This window comes from Tiliqua scincoides, chromosome 1 (genome assembly GCF_035046505.1).
Source record: "Tiliqua scincoides isolate rTilSci1 chromosome 1, rTilSci1.hap2, whole genome shotgun sequence".
In the NCBI taxonomy this organism is placed as follows: Eukaryota; Metazoa; Chordata; class Lepidosauria; order Squamata; family Scincidae; genus Tiliqua; species Tiliqua scincoides.
This window is the reverse complement of record NC_089821.1, coordinates 171,893,337-171,916,834: the sequence shown is the minus strand read 5'-3', so window position 1 is coordinate 171,916,834 and position 23,498 is coordinate 171,893,337. Positions and strand designations below refer to the sequence as shown.

The window sequence follows — 23,498 nt, the reverse complement described above, 5'->3', positions numbered from 1 at the left end:
CATCCTTCCAACTCACTCATTATACGCTTGCAGCACAACATTCTATGTACAAAAAGGGTATCTCCTCCTGCTTTAGAGCAATTTGCATGTATTCAAAAGGGAGAGAAACACTAATCACTTGAGTTCAAGAGGACTTGAGACATTCTTCTCAAAAGCATACTGCATTACAAGCTACTATTGAAACTGAAAGGGTTTCACAAGTAGTTGATAACGCAGAGCTGTTCAAAAAAATTTCAGGTTCAAGGTTTGCACTGAATTTGTTTGGGGTTGTTTATTTTGTTTAAGCACCAACAATGCACTAAAATCATCACAAAGTTTGTCACCAAATTAAAGTGAAAAAACAAAAACAATTTTCAAAGGCACAAAATACACAAGGTGAAATATAAGCAATTAGTCCTAACTATTGCATGTAGTTAGAAGTTCCCATATCATTTTAATAATCAACTAACATAATTTAATCAAAATATAATGTACTCAAATGCATGACTAGTTAGTCTCTTGATGATTCATGCAAGCAGGAGCAATCTGTTCTAACAAGTGTTTTAATACTAATTTTCATACTGTGCTACTGTGAATTATTCTTCCCTGTTTCCACAGATAGCATAGCAATAAAATCAGTATTTTGTATGTGCAATATTATGGATTTAAAAGCTCAAGAAGAAAGAAAAACAACTATGTCCTGTACTATATCTTCAGATTCTAATATATCATTATAATGTACCAGAATATCTGAATTTGGAATGTTACTTCCAGGGCCCTAGAAGCATTATTGCAAACAAGCATTAGGTCATTCATCTTCACTTTCCATTACTGAGTATATACTGCATTAACTTTGAGAAATTGATGCAGTATCATAGAAACCACCTCCCACACAGCCAAGGGATCCAGTGAGAGCACCCAAACCCTGACTGAAATAAACTGCACTATTGGGAGACGTACCCATAGGAGACGTACATCATCCAACAGCCTCACTGACTTCTTGGCTGGATCCCTGCTTCTGGGGTGTGTGTGGGTATATGTGTGTGTGGGTGTGTGTGTGTATATTTTTTTTGTTTTTTTGCTGTGGATAATGTGGATAGAAGTGTGTTGTAGGTACAGTGCCAGAGTATTATCACTATGATTTTTCAAGGTCCATAAGAAGAACCAGATATAGGCACTTAGGGCTGTCCACAATGATGTTTTTTTTTTCAATCCTACATGTAAGCAGGTTGAGTTTTGCATTATTTGTACAGCAAGTCCTCACTTAAAGTTGTCAATAGGTTCTTGGAAAACTGCAACTTTAAACAAAAGGTCTTCTAATGAAACCAATGTTACCACTGGCTAATTGATATATGTAAAAAAAAAGAGTTATGCTCCTATAGCAAATTTCTGATCACAAAACACTACCAAATTTCTAAATAAAGAACCAGAGTACTTCTAATATTAAACATCAAAATAAATGTGAGCTTTCTGGGCCAGAGGAAACCCTCTTAGATATGGGGAGACCATGCAAACTCCACACAGGCAGTGGATGAGGCCAGGAATCAATTTTTTTCTCATCAACTTTGTAACAAAACAACTTTAAGTGAGGACTTGCTGTACTAGAAAATATGAGTGGCTGCTGTACTCCACATTCTAATGCAAAACCTCTACCTATTAAAGTTCCACTTCCATATTTCTTTGTGCGAAGGCTAATACCTCACTAGTAACGTACTAACCGTATTACGATCTCCTCTTCTCTGCTTGTGTTTGAACAACTCTAATCATGTCTGCCATCCGAGCCAAGGTCTTGCACTTCCTTCCTCACAATCAGAGCTTTGCTTCTAACTTCCTTTTGACAATTTCTTTAGAGAGAGGGGAAGGGTGCAAGATGGAAAAGACTATCCTCACACAACCTGAATATTCTACATTTCCATATAGAAGTCCTCTCATCTACACACTTTTTGTACACTGTATGAATGTGGGTGGTGGCAAATATACACACTTGTTCACACATGTATTTAGCATTATTTCTAATTAAAACCTGAGCCCACAATCTCAAGAGAAGAAAGTGCATTACATGCTGAAAGCGTGAAAAAACCACAAAGGAACAGCCTAGCTAAAGTATCACTACAGTTCAAAGGTTGCATAGACATAACCAGAAATGTGTATTTCAAATATACTCAAGACTCTGCCCACAATCCAGCACAACTGCTCTGCAGCACCTTTTCCAACAGTCATCACTGGCAATGGATACTGCTGCAAGAGTAGGGACATTCCATGACCTGGGTGTTCACTCTGTCCACATGCGCCCTGGACAGAGCTCTAGAGATGTGATCATCATTAAGGACTGAGCTCTTTTTTGTTTGTTTGTAAATTGCTACTAAGCTTACAAGGCCAATTTGAATTCATTTGACCTATTTTATTCCCTCAAACTATTATTAATCTTCTTAATGTTTTCAATTGTGACCACCCTAAAGACATGTCTATTAACATGTTCAAAAAGTACTACAAGCCATTCTGACCCTATGGGATAGAGGAGGAGATCAACTGAACAAACACACAAACCAATACATAGAAACAAAAGCTTGCACAGTACAAACAGTCATTTTGCAGGGTACATTCAATTTCTAAAACAGTCAAGGGATTGGGATGCTTCATATAACTATTAAAACTGTATATAGAGCATTCTGCAGGCCTTATCAATATATATTCCTCTTTTAAGATGAATAAAGGGCTTAGACCCAAGGCTCCTCATCACCTTTTAGGTAGTTATTCATACCTAGTAACTTAATTGTGATCATCCAAATTGTTTTAAAAGTAGAGCAGACCTTCACTTTACAATGGATTCACAAGATAATTAAATTACTTTACAATGGATTCTCCATAATAAAACAAGGTTCACCCTACGATGAGTCCACAGTTGCCACCAACAGGACCCCATGGGTGACAGATAAACCAACCAGCTATGCAAATGCAAACCTGTGATAGCATCTTAGCCAACAGCAGCATTTAACATCCTGGCTGTGTGTACAGAGGGAAGGATATAGCCAATGTGAACACTGATGTAAATGCAAGCCTTCTAAGTAGCATCTCAGCCAGTATCAATGCTTTAACATTGTGGCTATGTATACTGAGGAAAGGGTACAGTCTTGTAATTTGGGTTTTGTACTTACAACATTGCAGAAGCTTTAACCATGGCCCCTAAAGAGTATATTAGGCTCCTTTAAAATAACATTTTAGAGAGGGAAATAGCTTATTTTTGTGGCAGAAATTTCTGAGGTATTAGAAAGAAATTACCAAAAAAAAATATGTTATTGGGTACACATTGCAATATTTTCACAATACAATGGTGTCTCCAGAATAGATTACTATTATAAAGCTGGGATCCACTGTAGTAGTCACAGTTCTCGGGGGGGGGGGTGTCATTCCAGGCTACTTCAATGCTCCCTGTGCCTCTAGGTTGTTACAAAATTTCCTTTTTCTCCAATTAGCAACAGGAAACATTAAACTTACCATTTTGGACAGCTTTGCATCCCCAAAAAATGTATACATATCCCTTCCCTTAACAACTCCTGGTAATTAATTTCTCTCTTGTATTTTGAGGTGGGACAAAATACAATAAATACAAATTATTATAACAGGCCATAGGGACTTTAGAATTACTGGTTACCTCTATCATCTGTAAAGTTAGGTTTTTTTCATAACTAATCTATAATTCCAGTTTTAAACAGCAGTAACTAAAAGCATTCTCTTTGTATTTTTAATTACTGAAAGAAGTCAGGGAGAGGAAAAAAAATATGTCACTCACAGACAGCTGCAAAACCAAATTCCACACTGATACCTTATATACTTCTAAGAAAACAATGCTCTTTCTACAGGTTACCTTCACGGTTTCCCTTGGCAACCAAAAATAAAAAATAAAACACAGTATGACCTTGTAATAATATTGTGAAATTTGTCAAGAAGTTAAAATCAGATAGGTTATAAATACCTGAGCACATCTATTTTAAGACTACAAACTATTTATTCCAGATACACTGAGGGAGAAATGTAGAAAATGTCATTCTGTGGTCAGATTTGTAAAATGCAGGCAAATAAGAGGAACTGACATCATCAGAATTTCTAAGACCATACTATACTGACCATACAGGGCAGGAGGTCTGGTCTAGAGGGTAGAGCCTCTGTTAGCCCGAAGATAACATCAGAAGGTCGCCAGTTCGAGGACACTGGCAGTTCCTCGACACTGGCTGAGAATGGCGAGACCTTGAAGCACCTGACATGCCCAGCTGAGTGATTCCACCTGCTCTTGGCATGAGCAAGAAGCATCTTGGCTGCCCTCCACGTGAGAGATGGAGCTGCTTGTCAGCCTGCGTGGGAGAACTGGAGGCCAGAAGTGAGACCAAACTAGGAAGAGCCATTCTGAAATGTTGTTGGTTCTTGAAAGAGAGAACCTCTATGATTGAAATGCCTGCCTATGTAAACCACCTTGAATAAAGTCAGAGGAGTAATCCGATGACCAGAAAGGCGGTATATAAATACCTAGTTGTTGTTGTTGACGACGACAACATCGACATCATCATCATCATCATCATCTGTGCTGTGGAATTCTGTTCCCCATTTCTAGCTCTCATATCTGACTAAAAAGAAATTAACTTATGAAAGAGGAATGAATGTGCGGAAGGTGAAAAGGAGAAGCAGGGCAGCAAGGAGAAGACGAAGGAGCAGCTACTTTTGTTTCTATCATTTATATTTCCTAACTTTAGTACGGCTTTTCTGTCTTTGCTTTGCTGCCCTGCCTCTCCTTTTCACCTTCCACACAATGATTCCTCTTGGTTGGTATACTACAGTACCTGTCCGTTGTACACAGACCTCCTCTGCAGACTAAAGGCCCAGTCCTATCCAACTTTCCAGCACCAATGGAGCTGTGCCAATGTGGCAGTTACTGCATCCTGCTGTGGTGAGGCAATCAAGGTCTCCTCAAGAAAAGAAAATGTTTGTTCCCTTTACTTCAGGGCTGCACTGCGGCTGAATCAGTGCTGGAAAGTTGGAGAGAAATGGGCCCTAAACAAGTTCCCAAACAGAACTGACACACTCAAAAACTGCCTCTAATTTACCTTGTCTGAATCCACTTTTCCTTTGATGAATTCAGATTTCCAGAACTGCAGAGCCTGTTCTAGTGTTAAACCAATGCCCTTTAGAAACAAGCCATACTGCATACGGCCTCCGTGACGAAGATGATGGTTATCGCGCAGAGCTTTGTGCAGCTGCCGCATGCAGGGGGGAAATGATTTAACCGAAAGCTGCAAGAAGACAACTTACATTAAAATACATATTGACTAGATGAGCTTACAGGCTGTATTTTGATCACTAATTAAATCCATTTATAAAGGTGAACAGCTTGAGGAAAGAAATGTATGCAAAAGCTACAGGGACTATAGATAAATCTACTTTACAACTTCAATGTGCCTCTAAGCATTCAGATCTAAACTCTTTCTGTACAAGATAAAAGAACAAATGTAACGCTGAAGCACATTATATATATATATAATCTTTATTAATTCTAGCCAAAAGGATCAATCAGTATGGTTAATTAGTTTATTATAAGTTTAGAGCAGCTTTCCCCAAAGAAAGCGAGTTCTGTGTTGATGACATCACTGTTATATATGTATCTCTCTTGAACACAACAATATGTTAAAAGTTTACTTTTGCCAGCTATCAACTGTTCATTTGCATTTCTTAGCCACAAAACTGTCAGTATTAATAAATACTACTCAAACAGTCACACATGATGATGATATATCAGGTAAATAATAACCTGTCAGTAATTACATTTGGGTTGTAATTCTATGCATATTACCTGGGAGTTAAACTTGAATCCAGGAAGATTTTCTTCCAAGCAAAAATGCATAAGATCAGAATGTAAACGTTATAAATTATAACTTTATAACAATATTTTAACTTAAAATATTGGAACAATGAAAATAATTTCAGCTCATCTTATAGGTTAGTTTTAAGAATTACTGAGGAAATTTAAGTGAAAAGCTCTGAACACTCTAAAGCAGTATTTCTCAAACTGTGGGTCGGGACCCACTAGGTGGGTTGCAAGTCAATTTCTGGTGGGTCTCCATTATTTTAATATTTTATTTTTAATATATTAGACTTGATGCTACCATGGTATGTGACTGCATTTGGGGAAAATGTGACAGAGCTGTACTTTTAACAAGCAACTATGTATATTCTTTTAACAATGATAGTAAACGGGACTTACTCCTGGGTAAGTGTGGGTAGGATTGCAGCCTAGGATTGTTAAAAATTGTCCTGCTTGATGATGTCACTTCTGATCATAATCAATGATCACTTCCAGTGGGCCCTGAGAGATTCTCATTCTAAAAAGTGCATCCTGGTGGTAAATGTGTGAGAATCATTGCTCTAAAGAGTTATACATGTATAAAAAGTTTGAGAATGACTTACATTAACTTATTATTGCCCTTTTATTCTGTCTGTCATTCAAGGAGCTCACAATGGCATTTACACCAGCATATTTTATTTTGTGTGTTACGTAAGTGAAACATTTCCCCTTCTGGTCTCTATATCATTTTTTAAAAATTCATAGACAATACTAATGTCATGCCCTTGCCACACTAGAGGTGTAATAAATATGCTAAGTATTATGTTTTATTTGTATATGGAAGTTTCATTACACAAATTGTTTGCCAAACCAGGCTGATGGATTAAGGCATAAAAACATGCAATACTTACAGAGTCAATCTGAGTCAAAGAAATTTTCCCAGTAGTTTTTTGGGTGCTGTAATCTGGACCAACATATGCATGGCTGTGGAGCAGAGGAGGAAAAAAAGGGGGTGACTTACAATACATGAAATTTTCACAAATTCAAAAGGGTAACCTTTCTGTTGTCCTGGAAAGTCAAATTTGCTTTTGATTTGTTCTGCTTTTGATGCTTTGTATTTTATATTGTCTGTTTTTATTATTTTAATGTTTTTATCTGCATTATCTGTTTTATTTTTATATTATGTTTTCTATTGATTGTTAGTTGCCTTGGGTGCCCTTTGGGGAGAAAGACGAATTACAAATCCAATAAATAAATAGATAAGTAAAATAAATTCTTAAAATCAGCCATTCAACATAACAATTCAAAACAAGTGTAAAGAAACACCCATTAGCCAAAACCATTTTTTTAAAAAACCTTTAGGGTACAAATGTTTTTAATATTAGCTTTACATATAAAATTCCATACATTCTACCACAAAGACACCCCAATATTGTCAAGCAAATGTGCTTCTTCCAGGCAATTATGCTCAGAATCACACTCTAAGGTGCCAAAACTGAACACTATTTTCAAATGGGGGCAAAATATTTGAAATTAGGCCTATCAAACTAGTTTACCCAAAGAATATAGTTCTAGTCTTCGGGTGCAGATCTTCTAGATTTTTGCTATTACAGGAGCCACGAGAAAAATTGTGTTCTCTTAAATTTATCAGAGAATGATGACAACATTTATACTGAAATATTACAGAGCCCGATGAGGAGACAACCCAAGGGAGTATGCAATAAAACCATAACTGTGGCTTTAAAGGGGTTCTGAGCAAAGGAGAATATTTTACATGAATTTCAAGTAGCAAGGCCCTTTTTCAAGGACAAAACATGATTTTCCAAATATGAGCCAAGGATTACTTAAAGGAAAACCTTGAAGTGTTGACAGAAAGCAGAAGTTGTATGACAGCACAGCTAATTGCATACCACGGCAAGTTCATTCTACAGAAACATTTTCATTATTTAACGTTATTCAGGTTGGCAAACAAATATTGCAATATCATTCTCAAAGATAAGATTTTGATGAAACCATCTCCAATCTTTTTGCAGGATTATATATCTTGAAAATGAAAAGCTGAAAACCAAAAATCTACCCTACATTATTATAAAATATATATTCCTTTCTCAGTAACAAAGTAAACATGTAAAGTGAACAAGATTAATTTCTGAAGCATGTGAAAGCTTGGACATACCCAAAGATACATATATATTGTATATACATATACATATATGCAATACAAGGACATCTGCAAGAGGGATCTGAAGGCCTTAGGAATGGACCTCAACAAGTGGGAAACCCTGGCCTCTGAGCGGCCTACTTGGAGGCAGGCTGTGCAGCATGGCCGTTCCCAGTTTGAAGAGACACTTGGCCAACAGTCTGAGGCAAAGAGGCAAAGAAGGAAGGCCCATAGCCAGGGAGACAGACCAGGGGCAGACTGCACTTGCTCCCAGTGTGGAAGGGATTGTCACTCCCGAATCGGCCTTTTCAGCCACACTAGACGCTGTGCCAGAACCACCATCCAGAGCGCGATACCATAGTCTTTCGAGACTGAAGGTTGCCAATACAAATTCCTTTCTCAGTAACAAAGTAAGCATGTAAAGTGAACAAGATTAATTTCTGAAGCATGTGAAGGCTTGGACATACCCAAAGATACATATATATGGAGAGAGAGAGAGAGAAAGAGAGAGAGAGAACGAACATTTCACTGAATGGCAGATTCCTATGCTATATCACAAACTGCTTTTGAAATGCCATAGAATCAACAAGTATGTCTCTTGGTCACACAAGATTATTTATGTGGTTCTTTGAACAGAAGTCAATGCACCCCTTTGTATTAACAACAATACTAGTCAGTGATGAACTGAATGAGAATGAATAAATTTAATCCCGATAAGTCTGAGCTGATGAAAATGGGGGACTCGGTAGACGTATTAGCTAGGGATCTGCTTTACCTGGACAGAGTCACACACCCTTGTAAGAGTCAGATTCCTAGTCTGGGAGTTACATGGGACCCAGCATTTTTCCTGGTCCCAGGTGGTTTGCCACAATGAAAAATACCAAATTATGTACTATTTTCCCCACTAATATCTGCCTGCGTGTCATCATAAGGTTGCATGCTTATAGCAACCTGTAAAAGGAAGCACATTTCACCAAATGGTCAGTCCTTGCAACTCCCATCTGTTGCACAGGAGAGAGAAATATCATGAAAAAAATGAGTATTGTTACCTCAGGTGGCTAAGCAGAGGCTGGAGTCTCTCATCAGACTGTATAACAGGTAGAGATCGTGCTGTTAGCTGGAAGACAAAAAAAACTCACTGAGATCCAATGAAATATTTTTCAGCCTTAGTATACCACTGCACAGTTACAAATCCTATTTGCTCTATCTTGATAAGAGCACAGGATGTTCACTGGGTCTTTCCCCAGATTCTTCCCCTTAACGCTCTTACTTTAGTATCCTACCAGTTCTTATAAAACATTCTACTAATTTATGAATAGACGAGAGAGCCTACAACCTCACTTGCCAATTCCAGTCTGAAGAATTAAAAATCGATTGTGGCCATCTTCTGTCACTGACACCTTTGTGCTCTCAGTCTGTCTTTCCACTCCATCCCTCCTCTCAAACTCACCTTTATATCAGCCTTTTCCATAAGGTTAAACCTTTCAGTTAAATCTTTCAACCTATCCAAAAGTATTCCTTCTTCAATTTGTTCTTCAGTCTTACAGTCATTCATCGTAGAACTGCAACTGCCTTTGTTCCACTGATGGTGAGCATCTATTCCTGTGCCACATCCAATCCTGAAGAAGTACTATACAAGTCGATGTTTCAATAACTACTCCTAGAGAAGACTCTCCTACAAGCAACTCTCAAAACCTTCATTGTTTCAAAAATAAGATTTCCTTCTAACAATCATAAATTTAACACCAAGATCTTTAAAAACACAAAATTTTAGGTGAAAAGTTTCTTTTATGACAGCGTGGATAGCAAATCATGAAGTTCCCAGCTGAAATCTGGGGCACCAACTCACAAATTTACTAAGGCCCAAATCCTAACCAACTTCTCAGCACCGGCATAGCAGTGCCAATGGGACATGGGCCTCATCCTGCTGTTGGGTGACAGTCACAGAGGCCTCCTCAGAGTAAGGAAATGCTTGTTGCCTTGCCTCAGAGCTGCATTGTCCTTATATCAGTGCTGGAAAATGTTGGAGTTGGTGCAACTCCATCTGCTGTCCAGAGGGGGCAGGATGCTGTCCAGAAGGGGTCAAGCTATGGCTCAGTGACTATGACCTTTCTACCTGTTCTCTCTGTGATCCTTGTGGGGTGTGGCCCTAACCCTTTATCCTTCCCTTCTCCTCTGAGCACTTCCTCTTGTCCTCTGACCACCAACCTGTTAAGATGTGCACACCAAAGCTCTGATGCCCAGGCCATCTTGAGCACAAAGCATGCAGGGCGAGGCAGCTCCAGGGCCTTGCTATCTCTAAGTGTTAGCTGAACCTCTGATCCTAATCAGATGCTGTAAATATACACTCAATGGAACTGTAAGTAAATAACTTTTTTGCAACTTTAAGAAGCCATTGCCTCTTGTGTCTTTTTTTTATTGATTAGCAGTCAGTTGGATGAGGGAGGTTCTCTGTTTAAGGGGGGTCTGCTGTTTAAGCTACTCTGCTTCCCCCCAAAGAGGAAACCATTTTTAATTTCCTCCAACAGAAAATAAGTTAGGATTGTACCTTAAGCGGTGTTAAGCAAGCCACTCAATGTCGGCCGCAGTACCCTTCCTTTTGCACAATGGCAACAACAAGAATAGCCAATCTTATGCCAGGGCAGTGCGGGTGGCCCACAAGCTGCCCCTGCAATTGTCATCACAAATATGCCATAAGGCATGTTGCGGTGGGTACACAAGTGAAAAAAATTTGGGAACCACTGTGCTATGAAATCATTTAAACAGAAAATATACCTTGCCGTAGCATTCAGTCCAAACAACCTCATGTGATGCCTTTAGCTAAAGATGGTATTTTAAAGATAATATGAAAATAGCATACTATTTCAATAGCTATTTTCAACAGTTTCAGAATTTTTATTAACAGTAATTTTATACACTTTTCAACAATGTGAATTTTTTTACAGTAGTTCACAGAGAAAATCAAATGGCTCCCTGACCCAAGAGCACAAAGTATAAACGATGCAGAAGAACACCAGCAAATAGCGACTAGAAAAGACACTATGCTGGGGTGAAAGGGGACAGTTACTCTTCCCCTGCTAAATATAAGAGGATTAGAATGTGCACTTGGATTTGCACAGGAGCTTCAACACTTCTCTAAAGATGGCTTTAGGACAGGCATTTGATTAATTGGCTTTCAATACAACTATTTTATGCTTTTCAGTGAAGAACTGATAGCATTTGATTAATAACCAGACAGGCTTGTACAAGTGTCATGCAAAGGACAAGTCTCAGCAGCAGTCACAGGCTTGTACAAGTGTCAGCTCCATGTTTTATTATGTATTTTGTACCAAAGAGGGCAAAAATGTGGCAGTGTAACACAATATCCCTTGACTTCAGATTTTTCAAGACAAGAGACCATTTGGCTTAGGGTACTCATTAGTTGATAGTTCATTCAACTCCACATAGAAGCTAATAATGGATTATTACTTGATGTATGCTAATCTAAACACATGGTGCATATGGGCAGTCTAAAACCATTTAATTAAGAAATTTATACCCCGCCTTTCCTGTGTCAAAGCAAATGCCCAAGTTGTACTTGGTTGTACAAATGTACTTGGTTGCTTTGTAAGCCAACCAAGTACAAAGTATCACAACAAATTAAAAAAACACATCAAACAAGGCATTAAAACATTATTTTTAACATTGTAGGGTGAAAAACAATATCAAAACAGAGCAAAAAAAATTAAGGGAAAAAGAGAAACAAACTCATTGAGTCAACGGGGAACCAATGAATCCAGGGAGGCAGTCAAGTCACCACAGTGTATCAGAGAAACAGAAGGCAAAAATCCACTTAGCAGCCAAATGCCTGATGAAACAGTTATGTTTTCAGCCTTTGCCAAAAAGCCATGAGAGAGGGAGTTGTTCTCAGTTCACCTGGGAGAACATTCTATAGTTGTGGTGCCACCACAGAGAAGGCTTGCCCCTGAGCTGCCACCCCCTCACTTGGGACAAAGGCAGCACTTGTAGAAGAGCCCCTTCAGCTGACCTAAGAGAGCGGGCTGGAATGTATGGAAGGAGGTGGTCTTTCAGGTAGCCTGGACTCAGCTCATGGAGGACCTTAAAGGTTAGAACAAGCACCCTGCATTGTGACAGAAGTATATGGGCAGCAGCCAATGTAGCTGCTGAAGATGTGGTCCAGCCAAGTCAAAATGTCTGGTCCCCGTAACCACTCGGGCCGCTGCATTCTGCACTAACTGCAGTTTCCAAACTGTTTTAGCAGGTAGCCTCTACCTGTTTTAGCAGGTAGCCCCCCAGTGCATTGCAGTAGTTCAGTCTTGAGGTTACTAAAGCATGGGTCACCGTAGCCAGGCTCTAAATGGCTCAAGTATGGTTTCAGTTGGTGCACCAGCTTAAGCTGGATGAATGCAGTTCTAGCCACTGCTGCTACCTGGTTTGCCAGGGAATGCTGAGAGTCCAGAAAACTCCTAAGCTGCATGCTTGTTTTTGTAAAGGGAGTGCAGCCCCATTCAAAGTGGGTAGATGATTCTGTGCCTGCATTGAGGATTTCTTAATTAGGAAAATGTCTGTATTTTCAGGATTTAGTTTCAGCTTATTGACTTTCATCCAGTCCCTAATGGCATTCAGAGTTCTAGGACTTCCACAGCTTCCTCAGAGAGGGATGGCAAGGAGAGATGGAGTTGGGTGTCATCCGCATATTGGTGGCACCCCACACCAAATCCCCAGATGATCTTGCCCAGAGGTTTCATGTAGATGTTAAAAAGCATAGGAAAAGGATAAACCCCTGTGGCACCCCATACTGTCAGGGTGCAGAGTAGCTGTCACCAAGCATCACCATCTGGAACCTGTTTGATAGGAAGGAGTAGAACCATTGTAGAACAGTGCCCCCAAGCCCCAGTTTGACCAGTCAATTCAGGAGGATACCATGATCGATGGTGTCAAAAGCTGCCGAAAGGTCCAGTAGGATCAGCAGGGACGCATTATCCCATCTAATCCTTGGCGAAGGTCATCTATTAGTACAACCATGGCTATCTTTGTTCCAAAACCTGGCCTGAAGCCGGACTGGAAGGAGTCCAGATAGTCCTTCTCATCCAGGAACCCTGTATTTGGCACACCACTGCTTGCTCAATCACCTTCCCTAAGAAAGAAGATTGGAAACTGGAGGATAGTTGTTAAAATTGGTGGAGTCCAGAGATGGCTTTTTAAGGAGAGGACACACAATTGCAGTTTGCAGGATGTTGAGCACTACTCACTCCTGCAAGGATGAATTTACAATAGGTTCCATCCATTTGGTTAGCCCTTCCTGTGCATCTTGTATTAGCCAGGCAGGGCAAGAGTCAAGCAAGAAAATGGTCTCAAGCCATCACTGTCAGTTGACGTAATCACTGTTGGCCAATCTAAGACAATGTCTTCAGCTGCAGGCATGACCAAAACATGTTTACAGAGCAGGGAGAAGTTTCAGCCATTTCAGCCATTCAGAAGTTTCAGAAGTTTCAGGGAGAAGGCTGAAACCACAGCCAACCCTTTGTTTTTTCTCCTCTCCATACCTGCTTCAAGTATCAGAGCTTGGCTAGTGAGGAGGGAAGAAAAGAACTTGTGAATGCCAATAAAGGTTAAAAATGCGGTGGTAGTTTCAGTGCTGCATCCAGATGCTGCACTGGTGCTTGATATCAGACATTCACCTTCTACTGCATACTTAGCTGGGGCAAACTTATGTTTGAAGACAAAGTTCTACTGCCAGCAAATGAAGTTTGGGTCTTAGACCAGAGAGACCCAGATTCAGCCATGAAGTCTACCCAGGTCAGCCACTCTTCCCACTTTGCCTATTATAGGAATGTTTTGAAGATAAAAGGATGGCGGAACATCACATGTATGCAAACAAATTTCTGGAACAAAGGGTGGTTTAAAAACACAACATAATTTTATTCCTGATATCAGATGTACAATGAGAAGAGGTTATAAGTAAGCCTTGCTTTGGAAAGAACACAAGAAAAAAAGAAAACTATTTCCTTTAATAATATTTAACATCTGACTGTAAAAACATTAGAGTCTTATGAAAGATCAAACTACAAAAAATATAAAACTCACAGTATTCCCAGCTTTGTTGCCTGAATTGTCTACAGCAGGGGTGCTCAATAGGTAGATTGCGATCTACCGGTAGATCGCGAGGCAAAATGAGTAGATTGCGGAGTGCCGACCCCCCCTTCAGGTGCCTCTGGGAGGAAACGCCGGGAGTAAGGCCCATTGTACTCAATGGGGCTTACTCCCAGGTAAGTGTGGCTAGGATTGCAGCCTCACAGCCTAATCCTAGGCATGTCTACTCAGGAGTAAGTCCTGTTATACTCAGTGGGGCTCAAAGTACACCAACATACATTGTACACATAAATGTTATATGTTATGATGGCGCGAACATTGTAAAAAAACTCTGGTAGATCTCTGGGCCTTGCTGGGTTTCAAAGTAGCTCTCGAGCCAAAAAAGTGTGAGCACCCCTGGTCTACAGACTCAATTTGGTAGTCCCTTTTGATATATCTAGGCCTGCAGATTCCATCTCTTAGAACTGAGTACCACACTCCAGGCTAAAATATTAAAATATTTACACACATGCCCCTTTTGCCCAATAGTTAACATCTAATTCCATATAGGTCACATCAGATACGATTGTATATGGTGTACTTTCAAAACGATTGATCAAGAAACAACCCATTTGCTAATGTGGTAGCAAAAATGTCACAATGCAAATGTTATGGAGCCAGGAAAATCAATATTAGACTGGTGTTTGCATGCTGGTAGGCTGCCATAACGAGACAGTTGACATTTCAATGCTGATCAATTTTGAAAAAGTTTGGTTTTAACCTTTAACATGTTACAATTCTTAAGAAATACGCAAAATAAGCAATCTTAGCAAAGATATTATATTCTAGCACTGCACACACCTGGACCTATTAAAATTCAGAACTACACTACTGATGATAGTATTAATTCCATAAGAACAAGCAGCTTTTTCTGGTTAACCAATACCTCTTAGCATTAAAAATAAAATACAGTTCGTACCACTGAGCTTCCATGCTGATTTATCACTAGTGGGGCACTAACAAAATAATTGATGATATAGTTACTGTATTTATGTCCCAATTTTCTTTTTCTATCAAAGGAAGCCCTCAAGACAGCGAATAAAATAAATAATACACATATGCGTGAAAAGAGCCCACAACAAACACTCTCCCTCTCCTAGATGTTGGCTAGCCACTGAAAGAGTCAAAGAGGGAGAGCGCCTGGTTTCCAAGGACAGGCAGTGCATGCAGGTAACAGTTTACTTGCTGTTTTCACCACAGTTCACAGTGCTGTTCAGTTTAACACATTTTTGCCCGACCCATAAGCGTACACATTTGGTCCCTGTTGCATATATGCAGCGTTGGGTGGAAATGGCTTAAGCAGCCTCTTTGGCAAGCCTCTGACTGTGCACTCAACTAACTGTGTCCCTTCTTTGGATCTCAGCTATTATGGGAGACAATAAATTGTCTCACCCCAGAATGCCAAATGCAAGGGAGAGCTCCAGGATACAGGTCTCTTGCCTTGTATGCTCCCTGAGGCATCTGGTAGGGCCACTGTGAGATACAGGAAGCTGGACTAGATGGGCCTTTGGCCTGATCTAGCAGGGCTCTTCTTATGCTCTGAAAATCAATGTTAAAAGAACTTATTCATACTTCAAGCATTTAGGATCAGAATGCTCAACAATATGAGTCGTAGCACAGAAAAAAGGCAGAAATGCTTTAACAGCTGTGTAGACCTCAACAGAACTCCTATCTTAAGTTTGCAGAGCTGAATGGGCAGCTATCTACCACTGCCAGCTAAATCACTGAAACAAAGACATTCAGGAAGACATTCTGAGCACCCAAAAAAAACCCACTATGACAAGTAAAAATTTAAAAAAACAGTACTTTCAGTTACATTACGTATTGCAAGCTGCTTCGAGTCTAAAAAAGATAAATATTCTAAATAAAGAAGTGCAGTAAATGTTTAAAAGACTCCAAAAATGAAAGGATGACTGGCAACTTTTCTTCAGGCAATACTACAGTACCTTCCCACCCTATTGGTATACCTACCTTCCTTCCTGCCGCATTCCTTTCCAAATCTAAAGTAGAGAATCTCACTACGGACTCTTCTAGTAATCACTGACTGCCTCCATATACTAAAAAACCTTCTCCTTACAAAGCATAGGCATAGGAATGATAACACAACCCAATGTTGAATAAAACAAAATTTATTTATAAAAACAAACAGGCTGTTTTATTTACAGAGATGTTCCATTACTTAAAGCAGCCTTTTTCAACCAGTGTGCCATGGCACACTGGTGTGCCGCGAGTGGTCCACAGGTGTGCCACAGGAATTTGAAGGAAAGGCATTTATTAGTAGGGCCAATAGGGATGTGAGACCCCCACTGGCAGCATGGTGTGCCTTGTCAATTGTCAAAAACCTTATGATGTGCCTTGACAATTTTAGTGCCTGATCAGTGTTGCCATGAGATGAAAAAGATTGAAAATCGCTGACTTAAAGGTTACTCTGATACCAGCTCTCAAGAATGACAAGATATTATGACCAGTGAATTCTCTAAATAATTTAGATAGCTAGTTACCCCTTCCTATTTCCATCCCAAGCACACTCACACACTGGAAGACTTCCCTGGGAAGCAGGCTCGCTCCACACTTCAGACCAATTCAGGACTCTGGAAGCTCCTGCCACAAGTCTTCCTTTAGGTCACACCAAAAGTCTCTGGGTGCTTGCATTCTTGCTGACTCACCACCCTCAGATGCCACTGAGCAGGGCCAGCCCAAGACTTCTAGGCACCTGAGGTGCCTAGACTGCTGTCCCCTGGCCCAATGATATGCCAGCCTCAGTTTCTCCCACTCTCCAATGTTTTAGCACTCTCCAATGTGAGGGGAAGACTCAGTACAGTCTTCCCCTCCATATTTCTACTTCTCTATCCCCCTCTTCCTTTTCCATTCACTGAGTGAAAGGAGAAGAAGGAGCAGCAGAGACAAGTAGGCAGACAGGGGTGGGCACTCCTGGCCAATCTACGACCTGAAGCTGCCACTTCATTTGGCCCCACGATGGGCCTGTCCTGCCACCAAGTAATCAGCTCTTTGTTGAGAGAAAGTTTCTTCGAAGGTTTCCTTAAGCACTTGTCCATCAGCAATTTTCAGCCACAAGTACTCTCCTGGTCTTTGTACCCTCTGCCTCTAATATGCCATTACTCCTTTCCTCTCTGGCTCTGTGGCCCCTTTTATTTTATCCCTCTTGGCCTGGGTGACCAATCATATGATGTGCTCTCTCAATCCTCCTGACCACTGCTCCAGTTATAAGCCAATAAGAACTTCTGGAGTGAATTCTGAATAACTAATTTTACAAGGTCCCTTGTTGACCAATCAGAACTGCACGTCTACAATACCTTCTGAACTATTTAGATAGTCCTAACACGCTGAAACCTCTAAAGTTCTGTAATCTGTGAGTAGCTCATATTGCTATGACTGAGTAAACTCTGCCTTCTGTTTCCCTCAGCACCACCTGTCAGAAGTAAGGCCAATACAATGTATACATTTTCTCAGAATCTCCAGCAGCTCAGCTTTAATCTTTAACCTGAGGTCCTGTTTACAAATAAAGTTGCTTCTGCAACCTCACAGAGGTTGTCCCTTCCCTTGGGACAAAGAACCATTCTCCAATTTATTTTACTGTATAAACTACTTTCGGAATGGTTTTTCTTGAAAAATAAAGCGGTGGTGATGATTATGATAATCAGATCTTATTTTAGTTTCATCCTTTGAACCTCCTGTATTCTGCCTCTGACATGCATACATCTGGAGATAGAAAAATATAGGAGCATCCCAACTGGAACACAGATATAGCACTTGCATATTTTCTCTAGATGCTGAACTAAGGCCCAGAATTTAGGAATGCTTAGATAATTCTTTGAAGCTTCTACATTTTCACACTCAAAAAAAGACCCGTACATCAGACACAGAAATGTTTCTGGGATCTGGCTTTTGTTCCCATATCGCCTGGGTGCAGAACTCTGTGTCTCTTCTTTCTCTGTCTCTTGAGGCATTAAGATTTGCTCTGTCAGGATTTATTCACAGAGACTTTTATTCATAAGTTTCTCCACTTATATCCATTCTTGTGTTTTGTTACGAAATTGGGGTTTTTTGTTTGTTTTTGTTTTTAAGTACATGCTGTGTGCCACTCTCCTTTTATTCAGTTTATCTTTGCCCCTGTCCTTCATTGGATTTAGCATAGCATTTCTCCTGGTTTATCACCAGAGACCAAAAACAACAGTTGTAGGCAGCAGCCTGAACTAGGAAACTACTGTCACTGTTTGGGCTTCTTATCATTAAATCTTTGGCTGCTGATAATAGTGACTGCATCTGGAATCCCTGGTAGCAGCAAAAAAGCTTATGACGACTTTTCGGTAGCCTCGATATTAATGTTACATACACAAAGTACTGCAAGGACAGTCTACAGGATTTTAAAAATTGAACAATCAGCAACTGACAAGTAAAAAACAAAATTGCCAAATGCTGGAAGCAAGGACAGGCGGTTACTGCCAAGAGAAATTCCAGGTAAGAGGAGGAGAGCGGGTTCCAAATTTCTCCCTGTCCACTCAGTGCTTTTCTAAGCAGCAGATGGGTAGAAAGAGGCAATCTAAAGGTTGCAGCAGCTTTCCATTCCCCCTCCCAGAGTACTGGAGAAAGGGGCTACAGCTGTTTTGATTCGCTTTCAGAAAACCAGAAGTAGAATGGAACACTGACCAGAATGTCAGCCTGCAGAGGATGGCAGACAGAGTGGCTTGGAACTCAGTTAGTTGATCTTCCAGCTTTGCCACCTGATCTGATGGTTTTATGTCACTTCCATGGAAGGCTAGCCTTGGCTGGAGGTCCCAAATACACTCCAATATATACAAAATTATAATCTGGAACCAACATTTACAGAAAATATACTTGTCCAAAAGAGTGTCTGTTCTTTAAAGCATAGAGGACAAGTAGTTGATAGAATAAACAAGAAAAAGGTCACTAACATATGTTATTCTGCTTGGCAAGTTAACATTTTACCCGGCAATTTTTAAATCAAAAAGAATTCCAACAAAGATAATTCTCAACAGTATTTTGTGCTACATGTCCTAGAAATATACAATAACATTCCCACAAAGCAGAGTTTGATATGGCTGTCAAAGTGCTATTGCTAAAGCATAGAAACACCACCAAGTCCAAAGTACCTCCAAATGTACTTTTCAGTCTATCACTGGGTTGCATCCAAAACTGAATTAGTCACAACTAACTAAACTTAAGATTATACTTAGTATCTGGCATAGTCAGAAAAGATGAAGCCGTATTCGTGCCTCAGTACCACATCATGGCCCAATTCTATTAGGGCGTTACAGTTGTGGATATTGTGATCTGCCACCGCCACCAACACAAAGCCCTGGAAGCTGCACACAGGTAACAGCAAACAAGCTAAAGAATGGGCATAAGTCTGAAGAGACCCATTGGGGAGCCAGGAGAGATTAGTAAATAACATTTTTACTTATGCATGTAGCACTGTTGATGGAGTGCATGCTGTATGCTGTGGGCTGACAGGATACCAGATAAGCAAGGAGAGATTAGTAAATAACATTTTTACTTATCTCTCTGTAGGCTTCCTACAGCGTGCACCCCATCAACAGTGCTGCATGCTCTGGGCCAGCAGGGACAGGACTGGGCTGACAATTTCTTATCACACCTCTGTCTTTTATATTGAAATAGTCATGTCAGTATCTTTGAAATATTACTGACACACATTTATGTAAAATCCATTTAAAGCCAACAGTAAAAAAAAAACAACAAATTTTCTTCAGTGTTTCTCAAACTGTGGGTTGGGATCCACTAGGTGGGTCACGAACCAATTTCAGGTGGGTCCCCATTCATTTCAATATATTAGACTTGATGCTACCATGCAGCATATGTGACTGCATTTGGGGAAATGTTACAGACCTATACTTTTATCAAGCTACTGTGCATATTCTTTTAACAATGATAGTAAATGGGACTTATTCCTGGGTAAGTGTGGGTCGGATCTCAGCCTAGGATTGTGAAAAACGTTCCTGCTTGATGATGTCACTTCCAGTCATAACATCACTTCCAGTGGGTCCTGACAGATTATCATTCTAAAAAGTGGGTCCCAGTACTGAATGTGTGAGAACCACTGCTCTATGACAATAGGCTAGATCCAGAAAAATGTAAACAGAATTCCCTATGCATGTTATGGGGCTTTCCCACTTTCTCCTTGCTGCAATCCATGGTACCACATGAAAAATGGTTCGGAAGAGTCAGAGACCCTCCAGAACACTGAAATATAGAGTGGTGGGCTGCAGTATTTGGGGAGGAAGTTTAGCTGAAATCAGATGCACACACAAGTATCCTCCATTCATTCATTCATAGATTCTCATGTCACTTTTCTAACTAAAATTTACACAAAGATTTACAATACAAATACATTCACAAATAAAAATAATATCAACAATAAAATCACCTGTCAAACAGTATAAAAACACACAGCAGGTTTAGAACTTGAACCCATATAAGATTCTGGCCAATGTTAGTCAGTACTAGAACACAGTTGTTGCAAAGTGGGTAAATTGGTAAGCATCAGGGCTGAGAGGGGACTGGAACAGAGCTCCCCTTGAGTGGCTGTAGCAGTAATTACAGTTGTGTAGTTGCTACAGTAACCTGAAAATGTTTGGCCATTTGAGGGTTCATGTCTTAGGTCAACTGGCCCAATGAAGCAGTACTGAAGAAAGTTGGTTCTATGATTTTTCATTCTATTGTGCCCTTCCCCCATACAGGTATCTCCTATACCACCAAACCTCCTTTACTGCAGCAAGTAACCTCTCAAAAACCTAACAACAGCTACGTGTAAAATAAATACCACCACATCATCTTCCAGTAGCCTTAAAAAGCATGCAATTAAAACACCTAAACATGAATGACAATCCATAGATGGAAGCGGCAACTGTAGTCATTAAACTAGGTTTCAGAGTTTCCTGCATGCAGTTTGTCACAACTTTAACACTTTTTGTATCAAACTAACTGCTTGTGTGATGGACAGCGAAGCCACACAATTTACATTTAATTGATTTAAATAAGGCTGGATAAATCTTCACCTTTATGTGACAAGCAGTCAAGACTGACAAGTGATGGTAGCCAGGTAAAAGTAAATGAATAGAAATTTGAATTGCCCTTGCCATTTATCTTGGTCTTCTGCATTGTAAATCCACTTTGGGAGAGAGACATTCTGAATTTCACTATTCAAGCACTAAATGAAACTGTCTCCTTCAAAATGATAGTTCCACTACAGCAGTGATACATATCCTCATTTTAATTAACCTAATGGTCTATTCACTCACCATACCTGGAGGACTATTTCATTACCCTAAATTAACATTTTCTTTCCATTAAACATCAGATAATAAAAAAGATACTACTTGCATGCCTGGTTTACAATACATTTAAATCAGTACCATTCCTTTGAAAAGAATTCAAATAGCAGAATATAAGATGATCAGATTATTAACAAGCAAAGAGGACTAAAAGTAATAGACATAGGTACCACACCTTTTGTACTTCAAAATACCCTCTCACATTAGCTAACTTTATATACTCAAATACTTAGTCAACACTTTAAAACTATAACTGCCTTATATACATATAAAAACAGAAATGACCATTGGCACAATACATTTGTCATCAGAACTACCTCCTGAACAATTATTTCAAAAGAAGCACAATTTAAATTCATTCTTTGCACACATGGAGAAAAATGGCTAGATTTTTTATGGCATTACCCCAACATCAGAGTGCCTCTAAACCATCTCCTGATTAAGGGAGAGGAAAAGTCAGAGGAACCCACTCATTTTTAATGGACTGCTCCAACCCAACACTAGACAACCAGAGATATATTTAAGGCAACATGCCCCCTTCAGATCCATTCAGTTTTCCCAAGTAACTAACATAAAAAAAGAATCTGGGAGTGTGAATGATTACACAGCAAATGCTTGATTTTCTAAAGTTCACATTCATCCTGAGTAATGTAAATCATTACCCCACAATGATATGCTTCTCAAACAGAACTTAGGTCCCCCATTTTATGATCATCTCATCTCTTCTGGTCTCAATGAAAGACTTAACTAAGGCTGTGGTGCTGCAATACAACCAAGCGGCTACGCACAGATCCAGTCTGAGAAAAGAGCTCCTGGGCAATTTTCTCAGGAAAATAATTTCTCAAATTCTAATCTCTTTTCTCTTCCTTCTTTCCCTGTCCACCAATACCTCATGTTCTTTCCCACTGGTTGGTTTCTGTCCCACTGAAATTTACACAAAGGGAAGGCATACCCACACAGCAGAATATGCAAACAAGAAGGAAGTTTATCTAGAACAGGGGTGCACAAACCCCGGCCTGGGGGCCATTTGCAGCCCCTGAGGACCCCCAATCCGGCCCATGGGGTGCCCCCAGTCTCCAATGAGCCTCTGGCCCTCTAGGGACTTGCTGGAACCCGCACTGGCTCAACGCAACTACTCTCAGAGCAAGTGCCAACTGTTTGACCTCTCGCTCGAGCTGCAAGCCGATGATTCCCTCTGCTGCCTTCTGTTTCATGTCTGTGAAGCAGCAGCGGCAGCAAAGGAAAGACTGGATGGCTTTGTGCAAGGTCTTTTATAGGCCTTGAGCCATCATGAGACCTTCATTCACTCATAAGTTCCATCTCTAATATATTCATTTGTGTAAATTTATGTAAATTTATTCAAATTTTAACTGTAGAGTAATTCTTTTTTCCTCTGCCTGCAACACAGTGTCAGAGAGATGATGTGGCCCTCTTGCCAAAAAGTTTGGATACCAACAATCTAAAAGAATGGAGAAAGCACTAACGTGTTAGATGGTACGGGTGGTAATGGAAGAGTCTTAAGAAGCTGAAAGGAAGTCAGAACCTGAACTTAGATCTGAAAGGAAGGTCCATGAAATGTAAACCTGGGTTAGGCAAAGACAAGACAGAGGAGACTACCTGTCATTTAAAATAATAATTTCTAACAAGGATAATAAAGTATGGAAAAGGAACATATTTGAAGACTGGGAGATAACATTGCATGCCTCTAAACTTGTTATACACATTTAGGTAGGCATGCAAAAGAAAGATCTTATGAACCAGCTAAACATGACAGAATGATATTTTGATTTCTTAAATCAGTTAAGGTTTCTTTGCTGCTTTAAAACCAAATATATTGGCCTTGGTTTTTAAGGGAAAGAAAGAAAAGAGATATTCAACCTGGCAAAATGTTATATAGTGAGACAGCAAGGGTCATTAATTTCAAGTTTCAAAACCTAAAAAAGTTCCCTGCGTATCAATGCAAGTTTAATAATGCTATGACTACAAATTAGAGAGACATGTACCTGGAAACCACAGGAGTAATTCTGTCTCTGTATATAAGTTATGAGACCAACCATAGCGTTAA

At 39.9% G+C, this 23,498-nt stretch overlaps 1 protein-coding gene across 1 annotated transcript in view; it reads right to left on the bottom strand.

Moving 5' to 3' along the window:
- Window positions 1-23,498, bottom strand: part of PRIM2 (DNA primase subunit 2) — an 87,736-nt gene that overhangs the window by 25,653 nt on the left and 38,585 nt on the right. The window contains exons 8-10 of the mRNA XM_066609490.1: window positions 9,020-9,087; window positions 6,721-6,793; window positions 5,076-5,261 (exon numbers count right to left, since the gene is read on the bottom strand). Coding sequence (XP_066465587.1) covers window positions 5,076-5,261; window positions 6,721-6,793; window positions 9,020-9,087 — 327 coding nt within the window. The remainder of the gene's footprint in view (window positions 1-5,075; window positions 5,262-6,720; window positions 6,794-9,019; window positions 9,088-23,498) is intronic.